Here is a 19,602-nt window from a genome sequence, read left to right on the forward strand (position 1 = left end):
TCCCCCTGGGCCCAGAGCCCTCTGTGGCCCAGCCCTGCTGCCCCTACATCCTACGCTCCTTGTGTCCCCCGGCCTGGCCTCCTCTGCTTGGGGCCTCTGGGCAGGAACCCTTTCCCCAGTACGGCACCCGCTCACCCCCGACCTCCCGGAGCACCACTCAACTGTCACCTTCTCACCAGCCTACGTGACCACCGTGTCAAACAATGCACACACTCCCACCTGTACTTTCAAGATTCTCCTGCCAGCCAGATCCAGTTTTTTCTCCTTTTTTTTTTTTTGTATTCTTTAAAATTGAAGTATAGTCAGTAACAATGTGTCAATTTCTGGCATACAGCATAACGTTTCAGTCATACATACACATACGTATATTCCTTTTCAACTTCTTTTCCATTACAGGTTACTACAAAATACTGAATACAGATCTCTGTGCCCTACAGAAGAAATGTGCTTTTCAGCTATCTTATATATAGTTGTTAGTATTTGCGAACCTTTCTTTTTGTTGTTTTTAGCAGTTTCTGTCTTCCAATACGGTTACATCCTTAACTCACTTATCACCTTCCCTGCCTGTCTGCCCCTCAAGAGGGGCCTCAGCCTGTCAGGTCCAGTGACGGATCTGGGAGACTGGGAGAGAGCCTCTCGTGCTGTAGCATGTGCCCTGGTGTTGGCTGAATGAACAACTGAGGGTGCACAGGTGGTGAGGCGGCCCAGCCTGGTCACACTGCTGGAAAGGGGCGGAGGGAAGACTCTGAGGCAGACAGCGGCGCTGCTACCTGCACTCCCCAACCTCTCTCCAGGCCGCCTCAGATCAGATCTGATAAGACTGTGTCCCAACTCTCAGATCCGTCACCAGATGAGCAGTAGGGAGGGACTCCAGCTTTACCACCAACAATAAAGGCACAGAAGAGGCAACATGTCCTGATGTCTGCAGTGACATGGCTTCTCAACCAGCCGATCCCAGCTGCCTATTAACTCACTAGACAACCAAAGGCTGTGAAGTCAGAGGCCCTTACAAGAAAACTATCATGGAGAGAAACAGACACCCCCCACCGAGGTTTTCTCATCATCTTAGCTTCCTTTCTCTCATCTTCGGGGTTAGACTACAAACATGAACGGGGAGTCCCTGGGGGCCAGAAAAGAGCCAGTGTGTTGGTTTGTTGAGATGACTGACCAGTTGGTCCTTACGCGCCAGGGTCCTGGGTCTCTCTCTCTCTCTCTCTCTCTCTCTCACACACACACACACACACACACACACACACAATCTGCCATGTGTGCGGTCAGCGCCCTTCCCGAGTGGTGTCTCCCTCACTGCCACCCATAGCAGGTGCTCCCCATGTCCCCACTGCCCTGCCCCCAGCCCTGTATCCCTCACGGGCTCCTTGCAGCCTCCAGAGCCCCACTCAGGGGGAAGCAGCTCTGCCCTTCTCCCCATAACTCACCTCCCCAGCTCTATTAGCTGCAAACCTGTCCTGCTCGGCACGAGGATAACTAGTTAACCGCAGTTAGGAAATCTGAGAGCTTACCTCACAAACAAAGCACATATTCCCCCTCCACTCCACCTCAGACCACCTGCAGACCCTTCATCAAGTAGGAAACTCACCCACCCCCCGGGAGCTGAGAGCTGCCCCCCACCCCAGGAGAACCAGTCAAAGGGATTTCCTGAGAGACAGGATCACTGAGGGGAGGGGACACTTCATTAAGACTGGGTGGGGACATCTGCCAACCACCTCTCACCCCACCCTGGGAGCCCCCAGGGCTCTCCCACCTTGATGCTACCCATTGGGACTGGGTGTTCCCCTGCGTCTTCCCAGACTGGAGCTTCCTCACATGCCCAGCGCATCTACTAATCCAAGCCAGGCACCCCAGAGGTTTTCCCCAGGGCTCAGGATTTTAATTCTCCCCTTGAAGCCCTCTGAACTCATGGCCTGGCAGGAGGTGCACAGAAGACGGAGGCCACGTGGCTTAGCACGGGCTGTGCAGAAACGACAGGGGAGACAGGCCTGGGGTCACCATGAGCTGCTCAAAGATGGGGGTGACCACGGGCTGCAGGATTGGGAGTGGGGTGGGGGAGGCAGCGTCTGGAGGGAAAAGAAACAGCAGCAGGTCAACATGCAGGCTCTCCACGAAGGCTCCAGGACGGTGCCTAGGACCTGGGCCAGGTGAGTTAGAAACCAGCCCAGGCAGAATCGCCCGTGGTCAGGGCCCAGGGCGCGGGGTGGGGGGCAGGATCGAGAGGAGTACTCGTCTCTCCCAGCCAAGGTGGAGCCAGAGATTTCTTCTGAGGGAGCGCCTGGGCCCACTATGGGCCACAGTCAGCACACACGGGGACTGTGCCCGGGTACCTGAGGTCCCAAGTGGGAAACTGTCACTTGGCCTGGGAAAGGCTTGTACCACATCCAGCACCCTTCAGTGGACCTCCTCTCAGGTGGGGAATCTCCAAGTGCCCCCCACTCCTGGGGGACCCCCAGCACTGGATACAGGCCAAATGGACACCTCTTTGGTGTGGCCAGGCTGCAGTCCCAAAGAAACCCCATCCTCCAGAGCCTGACCGTGAGCTTCTGGGCTCCAAGGCCAGGCCAGGGCTGGCACACCAGAGGCCCACACAAAGGGCCACCCCTTTGTGATGGCTGACCAGTAGGACCACACCCTGCCTGGGGCTCCTTTCCCAGGGGATGATGGCCCAGGACCACAGGGCTCTCATGGCCTCAGCCAAGGGGCTGCTCAGGGCCCTGGTCTCCATGTGGACCTGGGAGTGTGCAATGCATTACACCCCTTCCCTAAAGGAGACCCCATGCTAGCGCTAATTCCACAGGGCTCAGGCGGGTGGGGCATAATCTCACCGGGCCAAAGATCCCCCTCCCAGAAAGGTGACCAAGTCCAGGGTAGACACAGGGCCCGAGCCTCGCCCCTGGAACCCCTGCCCCTGGAGCTCCCTTCTTTCCTCCAGTGGGAAAGGGCCATCTCAGAACGGGGAGGGACTCAGAGACACAGTCAAACACCCCTTTGATGCTGAAGTGCATGTGAGCGCCCCCCTACCCTCTGTCCCCCAGTGGAATTCTGCTGGGCTTCCCCCAGAGGCTCCTCTGCAGGGCGTTTGGTCAGCCCCAAGCATATGAAAACTTAAGAAGCTAAACAGGCCTGGGGTCAGACCTGGACCACCTAGTGGACCCCACCCCAGCACCTCAGGAAGGAAGGGCAGACACTTAGGATTTCAAGCCGGGTAGTTAAGCAGGCAAGTGTGTTCTCCTAGAGAGCCCCTGGTGTCCTCAGAGGGGTCCTTCATAAGAGGAAATGACACACACCAAAAAAAATTTTTGTAAGTACAGTAACAATTGAGAAACCAGTTCAAGTATCAGCAGACGATGGGAACAGCATCCCCCACATCCCCCACGATCACTGCACCCACACCCCCGATCACGGCACCCGCACCCCCGATCCCTGCTCCCACACCTCCATGCTCACGGCACCCGCACCCACGGTCACTGCTCTCATACTCCCTGTGGTCACTGCTCTCACCCCGTGTGCAGGGCGGGGCACACATGAGTGCGTGCACACACATGCAAATGCCCTGGACTCAGCTCGGGGGAGACCACGCTGTCCCCTCGACACTGCTCCCTCTCACTACTGCCTCTGCCTGCAAGGGTTTCCCTCCTTTCACTCGGCAGCCTCCTGACCCCTCTTCACAATGCCGAGGCACCCCAAGATCACCCCTTTTATTATTTGAACCTCTTTGTTGAGCTTGTTCCATTTTCAACCTGTCGCCGCCCAGACTATCCCCAGCACAGGGCACACAGCCTTTCCTGCAGAGGAGTGCAAGTGTGTAGACACGAGGGTCCGGCTCCGAAGACATCCTTCTCACTGTCACAGAGGGCAGTGTGGCCACAAGACAAGAAAGCAACTGCCGCCGACCCGAAACTATCCCGCACCTCACTGGGCACATCCGTTTGGTCCATCACTGCACCCCCCACACCCCACCTTACAAAGTCTCTGTGCCTCTGGGCCATGGGCCAGGCCCTAAGACCCTCTGGGTCCCTCTCACCTCCTCCCCGCAGGTGCTCAGACTGGGACCCACGTGTTCCCGCCTCTGCGGGGTCACAGCAGGCTGGGTGGTGCTCCTGTCATTTTTTTAAAGCGGAGCTGGCTTTTCAACATCGCTCACAAGTGTGTTGTTAAATTAACATCATTGCTTGTTAGCTCTCTGCTTTCAAATTAATGAAAGTGTTTTAGGATCAGCATCTTTTGTAAAAAGAGCAGAATGCTGATAACTGTTGGAGCTGAGGGCTTGTACCCAAGAGCTGGTCCCTCTGCTCTTGTGTGTGTTTCAATTCTCCATAATAAAAATAAACTAAAAACAGGATATTTTTTAAAAAGATTCTGATGGGCTCTTTTGAGCTCCTGCCATTGCACTTCCAAGCCCTGAGGATGAGGACGGCCGGGCTGCGGTCGCCACACCTAGGCAAAGGGCAGATGCCCGGGCACGGTGCTGTGTAACCCTCAGCACCTTCATCAAGGGGACGTCCTGGTGTCGGGGCCTGGCTCACCCCACCCGCTGGGGCGCAGCACCCACTCCAAGCCAGCCAGCCGCAGGGCCACGTGCCCGGCATTTCCCACCCGCCCATCCACAGCACGTACAGTGTTTCCCCACCTCCGTTCACCTTTAGACACCTGGACGCCAACTCCAGCCACAAAGAGGCTCTCACCTCACTACCCATTCCTGACCCTTGAACAAACTGGACTTTACAAATGGGTCTCATTGCATAGGGTCCCTCAGGGACAAGGTGAGTGTCCAGGACAGAGGGTGACATCTGCAAGTAAAGATCTGCTTTAAAACAAATCCGTAGGCTAAACCAGTGACTCCCCAAATGTGCTCCCTGAGTTTCTCATCCCTGCAGCAGGGCACGTGGATTTGGGAAAGCAGCCACCTCGCAAAACAAGTTCAAAGGGCACAAAGGGTAAAGGAGGGGAAAGAAGTCAAATTAGGCCCAACTCCAAATGACTTCTTAAGAAATCAAGACAGCGATGCTGACTTACCCTTCCTGAAACGCCAACAGGACCATCCCCAAATCCATTTAAAAACTTCAAGATTGAAACATGCCACACCAACACTGGTGCCGCTTCACCCTGTTCAGAAAGCCTGCGCAGGAGAGCACCCCTGGCACCACGTAAGCTGCTGAGCCAAAGCCGGCCGCAGAAAACACAGACGAAGTGGGCGAACAAGATGATGATTTCGGGGTTGGGAACACACGGCGCTGCCAACCGCTTTCCAGACCACGGCGGCCGCCGCCAGCCTCTGAAGGACTCCGCGGCTTCCCCACGGACGTCAAGGGAAGCCCGCGAGGTCAGCACCCGACGGTGGGAGCGGGGCCGTTCCCGTCCTAGGGGTCCCTGGGTTCCAGGGTCCCGGCCTCCACCCCCTACACGGGCCCCTCCCCCATTCCCCCGCCCAGCGAGGGCCGGCCTGGGAAGCGCCGCGAGCAACGCCCCAGCCCGAGCGGGCCCCGTCCCGCCCAAGATCCCTGGCGCGCGGACGGCGGGGCAGCCCGGCCGGGGGCGTGCCCGGGCTCGGGGTCGGGGTCGGGGTCGCGGGGCCGGGGCCACAGCTGAGTCCGCCGAGGCCGGGCGGGGGCCGCGCGGAAGGGCGCGGCCGGCACGCGGGGCGCGGACACTCACCACACGACGCCGTGGGAGCCCTCGCCGAGGTCGCAGGTTGCTGCAGCGCGGCCCCTCGTCGAACACCTGCCCGCGGACCACCTCGGGGCGCGCGCCCGCCGCCCCCGCGCTGGACACGAAGTTCCGCGGCCGCCGCTCGGCCAGCGCCGCGCCTCCCAGAGGGACCGCGCCGCCGCCGCTGCAGCCGCCGCCGCTGTCGGAGGGAGGAGGACCGGCATCGCTGGGGAGACCCGACGACCCGCCGTCCGCTCGACCAACTGCTGCCTGCCCGCCTGACGAACTGACCTGACCGTTGGGCGGGCGGAGGGAGGGGCGCCGCTGAGGAGGGCGCCCGGGCGGGGCCGGGCAGCGCACGCACGCGGATTGGCTCCTGTGGCCCCGGGGGCGGGTCTCGTGGCCTCACAGACTTGTAGCCTTGTTGCCTGTTAGGAATGATTCTGCTATGAATGTTTGTACACAAGCTGGTTTTTTTTAACCACATTGTTCATTGTAATTTTACTCGAACTTCATAGATTAAAAAACTAAAACAAAAATAGAGGGATTAACCGCATTTCAAATAAATGTATCTTTGTCATTGGAAACATTGTTTCATCAAAGATCTCTATAATGTACAAAAAGAGCTAATGATAAATAAATAAATAAATAAATAAATAAATAAATAAATAAATAAATAAATAAATAAATAAATATTATGAAATGCATTAATCTATTGATTCTGTTTTGAAAGATTAACAGATTCCCTTCTGAATTTCGAATATTTATATATAACTATTATATATATTATATATTATGTAAGTTATAAATTAAGACACTTAGGAATAAATCTGGCCCAGGAAGTGAAAGAGTTCTGTGTGAAGACCTACAAAACCCTGATGAAGGAAATTAAAGAGGACTTAAAGACATGGAAAGACATCCCGTGTTCTTGCATTGCAAGAATTAATAATGTCAAAATGGCCACGCTGCCCAGAGCGATCTACAGATTTAATGCGGTCCCTATCACATTACCCAGGACATTTTTTTCACAGAACTACAACAAACCATCCTAAAATTTATATGCAATCACAGAAGACCCGGAATTACCAAAGCATTACTGAAGAAAAAGAACGAAGCTGGAGGAATAACCCTCTCAGGCTTCAGACAATACTACAGAGCTACAGTGAAAACAGCACGGTGTTGGAACAAAAACAGACATACAGGATCAATGCAACGGGATAGAAAGTCCAGAGATAAACCCACGCACGTATAGTCAATTAACCCATGACGAAGGAGGCAAAAATACACGGTGGAGGAAAGACAGTCTCTTCAGTAAGTGGTGCTGGGAAAACTGGGAAACAACCTGTAAAGGACTGAAATTAGAACATTCTCCAACACCATGTACAAAAATGAACCCAAAATGGATTAATAAACCTCAGTGGAAGAACAGATACTGAAAAACTCCTAGGGGAAAGCATAGGCACAACACTCACGGACATACATTAACGCAATGTATTTTTCAACCAGCTCCTGGACTTTTGCAAATGAAAGCAAAAGTAAACAAGTGGGATCTAAGTAAACTCAAAGGATTTTGTACAACTGAGGATACCATCCACAAAACAAAAAGACAACCTACAGAATGGGAGAAAACCTTTGCAAATGATGTGACTGACCGGAGACACATTTCCAAAACACACAAACAGCTCATACACCCTAGTATCAAAGAAACAAGCAACCCAATCCAAAAACGGGCAGAAGACCTAGGCAAACAATTCTCCACACCAGACATTCAAATGGCCAATAGTGCCCATGAGAAAAATGCTCAGCACCACTCATTGTCGGAGAAATGCAGATCAAACCTACAAGGCGATATCACCTTACACCAGCCAGGATGGCAATCACTGAGAAGTTTACAAGTGACAGATGCTGAAGGGGGTGTGGAGAAAAGGGAACCCTCCAGCAGTGTGTGTGGGAGGGTAGATGGGTGCAGCCACGATGGAGGTTCCTCAAAAACATGAACATAAACCTACCACGTGATCCAGCAATCCCACTCCCGGGAACATATCCGGAGAAATAGAAAATTCAAAAAGACACATACACCCCAGTGTTCACAGCAGCACTATTTACCACAGCCAAGACATGGAAACAACCCAACCGTCCATCAACAGATGCCGAGATAAAGAAGATGTGGTACACATATACAGTGGAACAGCACTCAGCCATAAAACAAGAATAAAATAGTGTCACTTGCAGCAATAGGGATGGACCTGAAGATTATCATTCTAAGTGAAGTGGGCCAGAAAGAGAAAGAAACATGCCATATGACATCATTTATACGACGAATCAAAACAATAATAACAATAATAATAAGGCCACAAATGGACTTTCCTCCTAACCCTAAACTCCTGTGCCTTTCTCTCAAACCCTGCAGCTTAGAACTGTGAGGAACTTATGGAATGTGCAAGAATTATCTAACATAGCACTTTAGTAATCACAATCTTGTTCTGCCATGCCATTATGATTTCTACTTAATTTTTTAAACCTCATTTCCATCATGACATTCTAAGCACATTTTAAGGAAATTAAAAGAAATCCCTGCATTAAATTTGCAAAAGTGTCAATAAAAAAAAATCAGGAAATAAAACAGCATGATAAACGTTAAACAGTAGTTCAGAAAATTGCATTTCTACTTTGGCTAATTTGGCTTAACATTTTTTTACATAACATTTACATTTTCATTAATTTCAATTTAGAAAGTCTGAGTTGACGTGTTTGAAGCTATGCTACTTTGAATTAACTGAAGTGCTAAATGTGATTTTTTGTAACAGCTTTATTGAGATAAAATTTACATACCATAAAATTCACCCTTTTAAAGTGTATACACCAATGGTTTTTATTTAGTATATTCACAGAATTGTGTAACCTATCACCACTATCTAACTTTAGAACATTTTCATCACACCAAAAAGAAATCTGCTCCCACTGGCAATCCCTCCTTATCCTCCCTTCTCCCATTCCCTGGCAACCACTAATCTAGCTTCTGTCTTTGTGGATATGCCCATTTTAGCCATTTTATATAAATGGAATCATATAATATGTGTTCTTTTTTCCTACTGGCTTTGTTCGCTAAGCACGTTTTTAAGGCTCATCTATAACACAGCATGTATCAGTATTTAATTCCTTTTTATGGCTGAATAAGTTTCCATTTTATGGATATACAACATTTGCTTATCCTTTCATCAATTTATGAACTTTAGACTGTTTCCACTTTTCACTATTATGAGTAATGCTGCTATGAACATTTGAGTACAAGTCTTTGCGTAGACATATGCTTTCAGTTATCCTGGGGATATACCTAGGAATGGAATTGCTGGGTCATACGGTAATTATGGTAACTCCATGTTTAATTTTTTGAGGAAGTGCCAAACTTTTTCCACCTTGGCTGCATCGTTATATATTCTCACCAGCAATGTACGAGAGTTCCAATTGCTCTACACTTTTGTCAACACGTGTGACTTTAGTCTGTCTTTTTGATTACAGCCATCTCAGTAGGTGTGAGGTCGTATTCCATTTGGTTTAGACTTGTATTTCTCTAATGACCAATGATGTTGAGCATCTTTTTATGTGTTTATTACCCATTTGCATATCTTCTTTGGAAAAATGTCTATCAAACTCTTTTGCCCTTTTTAATTGGGCCATTTGTCATTTTATTGTTGCACTGTAAAATTTATTTATATATTCCAGATCCTTATCAGATATCTGACTTTTAAATATTTTCTTCCATTCTGAGTTATCTTTTCACCCTCTTGATGGTGTTTTAAATTTTAATGAAGTACAATATATCTATATTTTTCTTTTGTTGCTTGTGCTTTTTTGGTGTTATATCGAAGAAACCACTGCCTACTCCAAGGTCATGAAGGTTTACTCCTACGGTTTTTCCTAAGAGTTTTACAATTTTAACTCACCCATTCTGAGTTACTTTTTGTATATGAGAGGAGGTAGAGGTCCAACTTCATTCTTTTGAACGTAGGTAGTCAGTTGTGCCAGTACCATTTATTACAAGACTAGTCTTTCTCCACTCAAATGTCTTGGCACCATTGTCAAAAAATCCATTAATCATAAATGTTAGGGTTTATTTCTGGACCCTCGATTCTATTTCATTGATTTATACATCTATTTTTATGTCCACACCATGCTGTCTTATTTACTATAGCTTTATAGTGAGTTTTAAAATCAAGAAGTGTGAATCCTTCGATTTCACTGTTCTTATTCAAGATCATTTTTACTACTCTGAGTCTCTTGCATTTCCATATGAATTTAAGGACAAGCTTGTCAATTTCTGTTAAAAAAAATAAGGCAGTTGGAATTTTGACAAGGGCTGCATTGAATCTATAGATGAATTCATGGAGCATTGTCATCTTAACAACATTAGGTCTTCTAATCCATGGACAAGAGATCTATTTACCTAGGTCCTGAATTTCCTTCAGTGGTATTTGTAGTGAAAAGTGTATGAATCTTGAACTCCTTTTATTAACTTTATTTCCAAGTATTTTGTTCTTTATGATGCTATTATAAATAGAGCTGTTTTTGCTAGCATATAGAAACACAATTGGTTTTGTGAATTGACTTTGTATCTTGCCACCTTGCTGAACTTGTTTATTAGTTCTAATAGGCTTTTGTGTATGTAGATGGGTATTCCTTAAAATTTTAAATAGAGAAGACTGTCACCTGCAAATATTGATAGCATGACTTCTTCTTTTTCAATCTGGATGCCTTTTATTTCTTTTTCTTGCCTAAGTGGCCTGGCAATATAAGCATTAAGAGCCGACAACCATATCTTGCTCGTGATCTTAGAGGCAGTCATTCTTTCATTGCTAAGTATGAACGGGTTTTCAAAGATGCTGGTTTTACACAGATGACCTTTATTGGGCTGAGGAAATTTTCATCTGCGAAGAATTCACTTTACCAAAGAAAGGTCTGGCCTTTGCCCTCAGGTTCCAGAGGTAATCTTCATGCCTGTTGGAGTGTCTTAGTTTGCCTATGGGCCTTGAGTCACACTGGAACAATATGATCAGGGTGGAGGCTTTGGGCCACACAGTATCTTTAGACCTCTGGAGAGACTACAGACTGAGATCAACCATATGATCAGCCACTCAGGCCTATGCAATGGAGCCCCAAGGAAAAGTCTGAACACTGAGGTTTGGGTGAGGTTCCCTTGCTGGCAGTACTCCATGCGTACTGTCACATATTCATGGCAGGACAGTTAGCACATTCCACATTTGGTACGTCCCTGGATTCTGCCACATGTTTTTCTTCCCTTGGCTGATTTTAATCTGAATCCTTTCCCTGTAATAACCCGTAACTGTGAGTATAACAGCTTCCAGTGAGTTCTGTTGAGTGATCCTAGTAAACCTAAGGATGGTTTTGGAAACCCCTTGAACTTACAGTTGGTGTCAGAAGTGAGGGTAGTCTTGTGCGAACTACTGTTGTTCCCCTAACATTGCTGTTGCTTCAACTCTCTGCACCTTCTCTTCCTAGTTTCTTGGGTCCTTTTATTATGAGAGTGTAGTGGATTTTGTCAAAAGCTTGTAGTGCCTAATAAGATGTCATTTTTTCCCTTTAGTCTATTAATATGTTGGATAACTGGTTGATTTTCATGTTGAACCACTTTGTGTTCTTGATATAAATCCCGTACAATACAAACATTTTTTAAAACAACCATAGCAATATGGCTAAATTGGCAAAGAAAAACAGGAATCAGATGTTTTGTGTTAGGAAAGTATAAGTAATGTACTCACCATTCATTATCCAAGGCATATCAAAGATCACCATTTTTGCTGAAAGATAAAAAACAATTCGTTGACTGTGACTTAGTACCATGATAGTAGTATCACTTACACCTGGCCTAGAAAAAACTGGTGATCTAAATTTAACTAAAAACTGAGCTGGAGGACTCAGTTTTAATTCCATGAAGTATAAGTGGTGCTAGAACTAACTTCTCACAATGGTGAGGGGCCTACCTAGGGGGACAGCTTGTGTGAGATGAATAATGTACTATTACTGCCTGCTGGCAAATGGCCTGTTCTTTTATTCATTTATTGCTCTTGTTGTTTGCAGAAAGGTACAAGAGAAAATAGTTACGTGGGTAAATGGAAACTTTGGATGTTGCATGTTGTAATAGTGCTAAAGTCCACTGCGTTTTAAAATTATTTCAATGTCTAATTTATGCTTTCAGTTATAATTTCCTAGAGATTATATTGTTAAGCCCGCTCTGGCAGTTGTCCCCCTATTTTAAATAAATCATTATGTTTTAAGAAACAAAAATTACTTCAGCTTTTCTTAATATTATGAGCCCCAGAAAGCCAATAATTTCAAAATATACAGAAGTATCATTTTCATGCTTAGATGAAGATATTAAGCAGCCATATTAACAACTGTGATAAAAAATCAGAAACCACAAAGGGGATTTGTATATCAAATTCGGATCCAGAGAGTTCCAGTGAAGATGGTGGAGTGGTAGGACCACGAGCTCGCCTCTCCTTGTGACTACAACCAAACCACAACTGAATGCTAAACAACCATCGAAAAAAGACTGGAACCTAGCAAAAAAGATCTTCTGCAACTGGAAACATAAAGAGGGAACCACAGCAGGATGGTAGGAGGGCTGTGCTCAAGATATAATTGGGCCCCATGCCCCCCTGGTGGGTGACTCACAAGCTGAAGATTTGTTAAGTCGCAGAGGCCCTCCCACAGGAGTGAGAGCACTAAGCCCCACATCAGGCTCCCCAGCTCGGGTCCCGGCATTGGGAAGAGAAGGAGACCCCAGGATATCTGGTTTTGAAGGCCAGAGGGGCTTGGCTCTGGGAACCTCAGGGGACTGGGGGAAACGGAGTCTCCATTCGCTTGAGAAGCATACACCGAAACTCATATGCACCAGGTCCAAGGGCAGAGGCAGTGATTTCATAGGAACCTGGGCCAGACCTGCCTGCTGGATTTGGAGGGTCTCCTGGGAACGTGGGGGACGGCTGGAGCTCACTCAGGGGACATAAAAGCTGGTAGGGGACATTCCAGGAGTGTTCATCTATATGAACTTTCCTCGAGGCTGATATCTTAATTGGATCATTAGCACCAAGACCCAGCCCCACCCAACAGCCTGTAGGGAAGCCTCAGACCAAACAACATGCAGGGTGGGAACACAGCCACACCCATCATCAGACTTCCTGAGCCACAAAGGCCTCTAGACACAGCCCTACCCACCAGAGGTCCAGGACCAAGCTTCACCCAGATGAATCCAAACATAGTATTATTCTACTCCGAACAGAGAACCTCCTAGAGTGATTATATTACTGTAGGACAAGTAAAGTACATATAAAGAACAAGGTGTCTGCAAAGAAGTACCCTGGTGATTAATACCTCAGTCTTCATCTGAGATATGCCTAAAAAGATCTGGACTCAAGATTTTAAGAAGTAATAGTTATATTTCATGACAAATTTTGAAGCATAATCAATTTAGGATTCTACAAAATTCAACATCTGCAAAACATTATGTAGGTAAGTATATATACATTATCTCTATAGTTAATCGGAATGATGGTGTTCATCTTCATATAGATTCATGAATTTATGAATAATTTTCTCAAAAGAATTTGAGATGTGTTTTATAAGGTAATAATAATAATTATGCTATTATAAATGGCTCTTCACAAACCCCTTTAGATGTTTCAATAAATAAGTGAGTATTTTATTTTCATTTCGTACATACGAGAAATGAGCTAATAATACAGGGTAATGATTCTCTATGGACCAATGACTGGCACTGCTCAACGAGGCTTAATGAATCAGGGTAAATGCCAGATCCAGGAAGAATCTAGAAGGAACAGGTTCCCCAAACCAGACACTCTCTACCCAAAAACATTTATGAATAACTCTCTTTCTGAAGACATGAGAGCACAGGGCTAGGAGTGGCACTGGTCCTTGATACTCACTATGCTTTTTGTCTGTTCCTCACTTCATATTAACACTAACGTGAAAGCATGTGAAAGTAAAGTGATCTAGGGATTTCATGCTTTAGTGTGACCTGAATCATAAGTCCTAAAAGACCCTAATTGTGGTATCTGCCAGGGGTGTGCCCGGGCCGACCTCTGAGTTTCCATATGTTGATAACCCTGTTGCCTCTCTTCTTTTTACTTTCAGCCCCCTGGGTTTAAAACTATGACTGTTTATGTGGGATGGCATCTTGATTTCCTTGGAGGGAAACCATCATATAAGTCCAATACATCAAAAATGAATACATAAAACTTAGGAGTTCTTCATTTAGGTAATTAATAGAAGAGTCATAATTAAAAACAAACTCCAAATGTCACACTCAAATACAGCACACTACTCAAGTGTTTTCTTAGTGACAATTTGCAAACAGCAATTAGAAACACAGTATACTTTATGGAATGAGTATTGCTTATCACACAGTATACTTGCCAATATTTCTCATCTGTTTCTGGCATGTAAGAAGTTCCATATAATAAATGTTAAAAAATAGTAAATTTAATCTGTCAATTGAAAAATTAGTAAAAAGCAAGATAATCTTGGAAAAATGTATGTTTTTATGTCTCTACGTGTGTGTTTTATAGGATGCCATATATACAGATTATAACTTAAGGTTTTAAAACTAACTGTAAAGGACCATGATTATTTATGAAAAATTTCCCCTGTACCTACTAGGATATATACTTAAACTTCTATGAACACATTTAAGTTCTTCACCAGAAAACAAGGTCTCAGGTATTAAAATCCATAATAATGTAACGCTCCACAATTCTCACTGTCTATGGTTTCAATATATTACATTTTTATAAAGGAGTAAGTTACTTACAGAGGTATTTAGGGTAATAAACCTTAAAGCAGTTGATGATAAAGCGTACAAAGTCCATGTCCTAAAATAAAGATTATACATTTAAATCTTTCAGACTGTCCACATTAGAGAATTTTAAATTGCATATTTCTTAAGGTGATAAATTATTAAATACCAATGAGACAATTATCGAATTCTTAAAAAAAAAATAAGCTCATAAAATATCGATATCCCCAGGGATTAGGTTTTAAATCATTAAGCTACTTATAATATTTAGTCCTAAAACTGAGTTAAAGAAATTAGATTCTTAAACATCATTCATGTTATCTCAAACTAGTTAGATACTTCAGGCTGCTAAGGTAATGTGGCATTACAACATGGATCTGAAAAGCAAATCCCAAAGAGAAATTCTAAAAATCTGTTGAGCAATTAAAGAATTAGTATAACAAGTATACAGTTTATTACCTGACTACTTGCAATTATAAAACATACGTATATAAATTCTGTTATGTCTGTTTTTTAAACCTAATTGCTACACCTCATAATAGCTTCAATAAAATATACTTTATTAATCTGATTATATTAATCTGCTGTATCTACTTCACTTCTGGCTTCCTTCCTCCTTATGTAGGAAGGTCTCAGGTATTAAATTTTGAATTTTTTAGTTTCTATTCAAATGTTGTTCACTGACTCCAATTTCTGGGAGACTTTATAGCTATCTGTTGGTTCTACTGCATTGAAGACAACAACAGGAAATTAGATTATTAGAGTTACTATTCACTGGATCATTTCATTCTGTTTCCATTGGCTGCAGGTTGACTTACTAATCCTGATCAGCCATGTTATAAGGCCTGCAGGATGAAAGATACAACCAGGAAAACTTAAATCCATCAATTACTAAAAGGTGAGTTGTCCGAGAGATGAGAGTCTATAAAGTTATACCTAGCATGTGAGTTGTAGCATCTTTAACTCCAGTAAACTGAAAGTAAGCATCCTTAATGATCTAAGGTATTTATTATGGGATAAATCCTAGTATATAATAATACCTTTATAACTAATCACTGTGCACAGAGTTTAATAATTTGTAGTTAAGTTAGAATCAAACAAAATATCTCCAAATAACTAGTCATATGAAGATTTGGTTACCTGGTATATGATCTGTGGCCCCCAGACTTTCCCTAAAAAGTCTTCATCCAATATTCTTGTTTTCATCTTTAACTGAATAACTTGGTTTATAAAATCCCAAGTTACTGCTCATTCAAGTCGATATGACAGGATGCCACTGGTGTACATACATTAGTGGGTACTATGTAAAACAGTTTCAAGAAACCCACTGCTCTGCATTCTGTGAGGATGTTTTCAAGGATGCTATTCATTATCTTATAAAATGTCTTCCTTTTGAAGACTCATGAAAGATTTTTCTTCTAGTTCAAGTATCAGGAATGGATATACTTTTCTTAAGACAATGGCTTTGAGCAATTTTATACGATTCCATTCCTTTCAGGCAAGCTTAAAGCCAAATTAGTGGCCCAACTCTAACAAATAATTAAAAAAAATTTTGCCACGCAATTCTGTATACAGCTTTAAAGGCCAACTTAAATCTTTTGTGAATTATGAGGGCCATATATAAAAATAATTCAGTAAAATTCTAGGTATTTGAAAACATTAATGATTTAAACTCAATAATGAAAATAAACCTTATTTATAAATTAAAGATAATGAAACAGTATATAAGTAGGTTGAAAAATAATCAGACAGCTCAAGTAAATTCTTTGGCCCTATATTTGTCAATAAAAAACACTTTTTATGATTCTGGATTAATAATCAGAAAACTATCATACACAAAGGATAACAGAATCATGATTTACTTTCATGGAATATTTATTTATCTAGGCATTTTGATGTAGATTTTGGATATAAAACGATTACTATGTAATCTAGAACTCAGTGACATGGAAACCAGATTGAAAAAATAATCTAGGGCAAATGACTCTGATATATAGAAAGATGAAAAAAAAATTTGTGGTCCCACTGTCTAAAAAATCTTGTTCTCTCAAGCCTATTTTTTGTTTGTTTTTTTAATGTCTAAGGTTTCCCTTTTTGGGGCCTAGGTATTTCTATGATATAATCCTGTCACCTTTTCATTTTAAGAAAGGTATTTTCCAGTGTTACTACAAATTCTTTATAAACATCATTCTACACAGGTACACATACTGCGTTAATGAGATACACCATAATTCACCACTTCACCATGTTGACATTTACATTTTTTCTAAGTTTTCACCATTTTAAATGACACTCTGAAAAAAACATTGTGATGTACAATGCTTTTTGTGTACTCAAGTTTCCTTCTTTAGAATAGATTTCCAGAAGTTAGTTACCAAGCAAAGAATATAAATATGAACACTTCAAGGTTATTAACATACTTTGCCAAGTGGATTTTCAAAAAGATTTCAACAGTGCCCCAGGGAGGTCCCTGAAGGGCAGCTGACTGCTACCAGAATTAGCCACGGTCTGAATGTCAGAGACAGTAGCTCTAACAAATGCACCAACAAATCCCCATCGCTGCTGAAAGGTTTGTAGTTACCACGAAGGTCACAAGGGCCCGAATTAAAGACTGCTAGGTTTTATTTATTTTTTAAGCTTGGCAAAATCTCCTGAAGAAAACTGGTTTCCAACGCTAACCAAATCAGACAGACAGAAAACAAATCCAAAAGAGCAAGTGAAAAACCCCAACAAAATCACCAAGCACTGTATATGCAAAAAACTCAAATGAACTACTCACCACGGCAAACGTGGCCTGCAAGCAGTGGTCCGCTGGAGAACATACGTTACTTTACTCCACATTTACTGAGTGCGTTACTCTCTGCCAGGCCCGGGGAGGGTGCTCTATAGGATATGAGCTTTGATAGAAGAGTTCACTGTTACCACATCTACTCATTACTCTGCCAGCCTCGACATCTTCCTTCCATATCTTGCCTATCAGACAAAGAACGTTTCTAGGAAATCTACAGTTTCAGTGCCAAATACTGAAGCACATTTAATTCTTTGCAAATCCTATTCCATGTCTGACTTCACTCACAGTGCAGCAGAAAAAAAATAAATCCCAAACATGACTTGGCTAGCTTGGTTTTATAGCAATATTTGGTTGGGGAGGTGGGGTGGGGGTGGCAGGGAGGACGGGAGAGAGGGAGGACGCCGCGATAAACGATGATTTAGAATTAATGAAAAATGCTTACTATGCTATTTATTCCAGTCTCTGATAGGTCAAACATCACTGTTACAGGTTTCCCATTTTCTCTCTTAGCATAACGTTCCAACCAGAATGCAATAAGCTTCTTTTTGTCCAGTATGGTTATGGTCTTTTATATGATACTTCACCCTGATCCAGACTTTAAGCGGAACATTAGATAAAAATAAGAAAAATATTTATGGCACTATAATACCATTTTACACACGTATTATATTATTCCTTTTCCTTGACATTTTTCTTTATTTACAATTAATTTTGTTTCTCAGATTAAAAACATCCCCCTTCTTTTAAATGAGAAAGAGTGTAGAGGAGCAGAAAGGTCAACTATTTTCCTTCACTTAGAAAATAAGCTTTCCTCTTTAGTAAGTAAGGGGGAAAAGAAAATACAGATGAACAAACAGTATTTGGCAATAATCTAAAAGTACTCTACACAGTGCTTAACAAAAAAGAAAACACTAGAAAAATGTTCCTTCCAGAGGGAAAGCCCCGACAGAAGCGCGCAGTGGCAGGAGCGGCTGCGGCGCCTGTGGGCGGACCACGGCGGCCGAGGCAGAACGGGGCGCGTGGAGAGGGACAGCTGAACAGAGGGACACCGCTGGGCCTGAAGGACTCTGAATCAAAGGCTAAGGTGTTCTGATGACTACACCTCACTCTTGAAAAGCCAGTACAATTAAATATACTTACACAACTTGTTCCCTTCTTTGTCATAACCGTGGAGATAAATGCCACCAATTTCCAATAACCACCTGGGAATGGAGGCTTCGGTCAGGTCTAAAAAGTGATAAGATTAATGAGTAATTATAACTTAGAGGTCTTTTAAAAAGAAAACTTAAAATGTAACGATTACTGTTACATACTAGCTCTGATATTAAAAAGAAAAAAAAAAGATGACGCTTATTCAAATATCTGGAAAAAATCCTCTGGCAATAAAACATGGTGCTTCTTACTAAGTAGAAAAAAAAAAAACTACATGAAGACATAGATGAAAGAAATGGAAAAAATCCATTTGCCTTTACGTGCCTGCCATTATTATGTGGATGCATTTTCACGTTCTGGTTGTATTTCACATAATCACTTGCAATTAATAAATATTATCACTACTGGACAGTTTCAAAAGAACATGGCAGTATAATATCCACATTATAGCCTCAGAACTGATAGCTTCTCTAGTAAAATATTTTTCGACGAGGTTTGATAACCAGTAGAGTTTAATGTATTTTATAATCTTGGGGCAAGTGGAAAATACTTCAAGAAAAACGTTAGATCCTTTAGCAGGAGGTCCACTCACTAATGCGGCCAAGAACCAACACAAGGCAGCACTTCCCCAAGGACTCGCAAAGATTTATCTTTCCCCACCCCTCTTTGTCATATCGCTGCTGTTTGCCCCTAGAAACTAGCAAGTCTATGTAAGAAAAACTATTACTGAGTTTAAAGCTTTATTCTGTACTTAAATGACTGAGAAATATCAGGTTTACATTTCTTTGTTTGATTAATAAATGCTTCACTGTTGAAATTACCAACAGTTTTTATGTTTCCAATCAAATTATTTTTTAAATACTCTCCCTCGGAGAGAATCCTTCTCCAAGTATGACAACTGGGGGGGGGGGGGGGATGTCTTTTCTGGATATATTTGTTGGCTATTTTGTATTAAGTCTCTAGACTCGGTCGCTCCGGAGTTTCTAATCCTCAAGGTCAGGAAAGCCTTCATATCTTGTCAAAACCAGTAGTTATGCCAGCTTCGTCCTGTTACGTTTTCAGGAGGACAGAGATGACGGGTAACCTTTCCTGAGAAGAGTTCTTCATTTACTTGGAAGATTATTATAAAACCCCCTCCAAGATTTGAAACTTTCTGGGGAGGAAA

The 19,602-nt window shown here is 43.5% G+C and overlaps 1 protein-coding gene across 12 annotated transcripts in view; it reads right to left on the reverse strand.

The window, feature by feature from the left end:
• The window catches only part of LOC141574625 (uncharacterized), a 110,048-nt gene that overhangs the window by 75,639 nt on the left and 14,807 nt on the right, over positions 1 to 19,602 (reverse strand). For 7 of the 12 annotated variants that reach the window (XR_012501512.1, XM_074350071.1, XM_074350066.1 and 4 more), the window contains 7 exons: positions 18,426 to 18,512; positions 17,728 to 17,880; positions 17,274 to 17,467; positions 14,510 to 14,570; positions 11,439 to 11,477; positions 5,953 to 6,089; positions 5,668 to 5,860 (listed from right to left, as the gene is read on the reverse strand). Coding sequence is in view for 11 of the 12 variants with exons in the window: in XM_074350071.1 (XP_074206172.1) it covers positions 5,668 to 5,860; positions 5,953 to 6,089; positions 11,439 to 11,441 (333 nt within the window). In the remaining variant the exon portion in view is untranslated. The remainder of the gene's footprint in view (positions 1 to 5,667; positions 5,861 to 5,952; positions 6,090 to 11,438; positions 11,478 to 14,509; positions 14,571 to 17,273; positions 17,468 to 17,727; positions 17,881 to 18,425; positions 18,513 to 19,602) is intronic. The other 5 variants (XM_074350065.1, XM_074350068.1, XM_074350067.1 and 2 more) reach the window with 5 other exon arrangements.

The sequence above is a fragment of the Camelus bactrianus genome, chromosome 22 (genome assembly GCF_048773025.1).
Source record: "Camelus bactrianus isolate YW-2024 breed Bactrian camel chromosome 22, ASM4877302v1, whole genome shotgun sequence".
NCBI lineage: Eukaryota > Metazoa > Chordata > Mammalia > Artiodactyla > Camelidae > Camelus > Camelus bactrianus.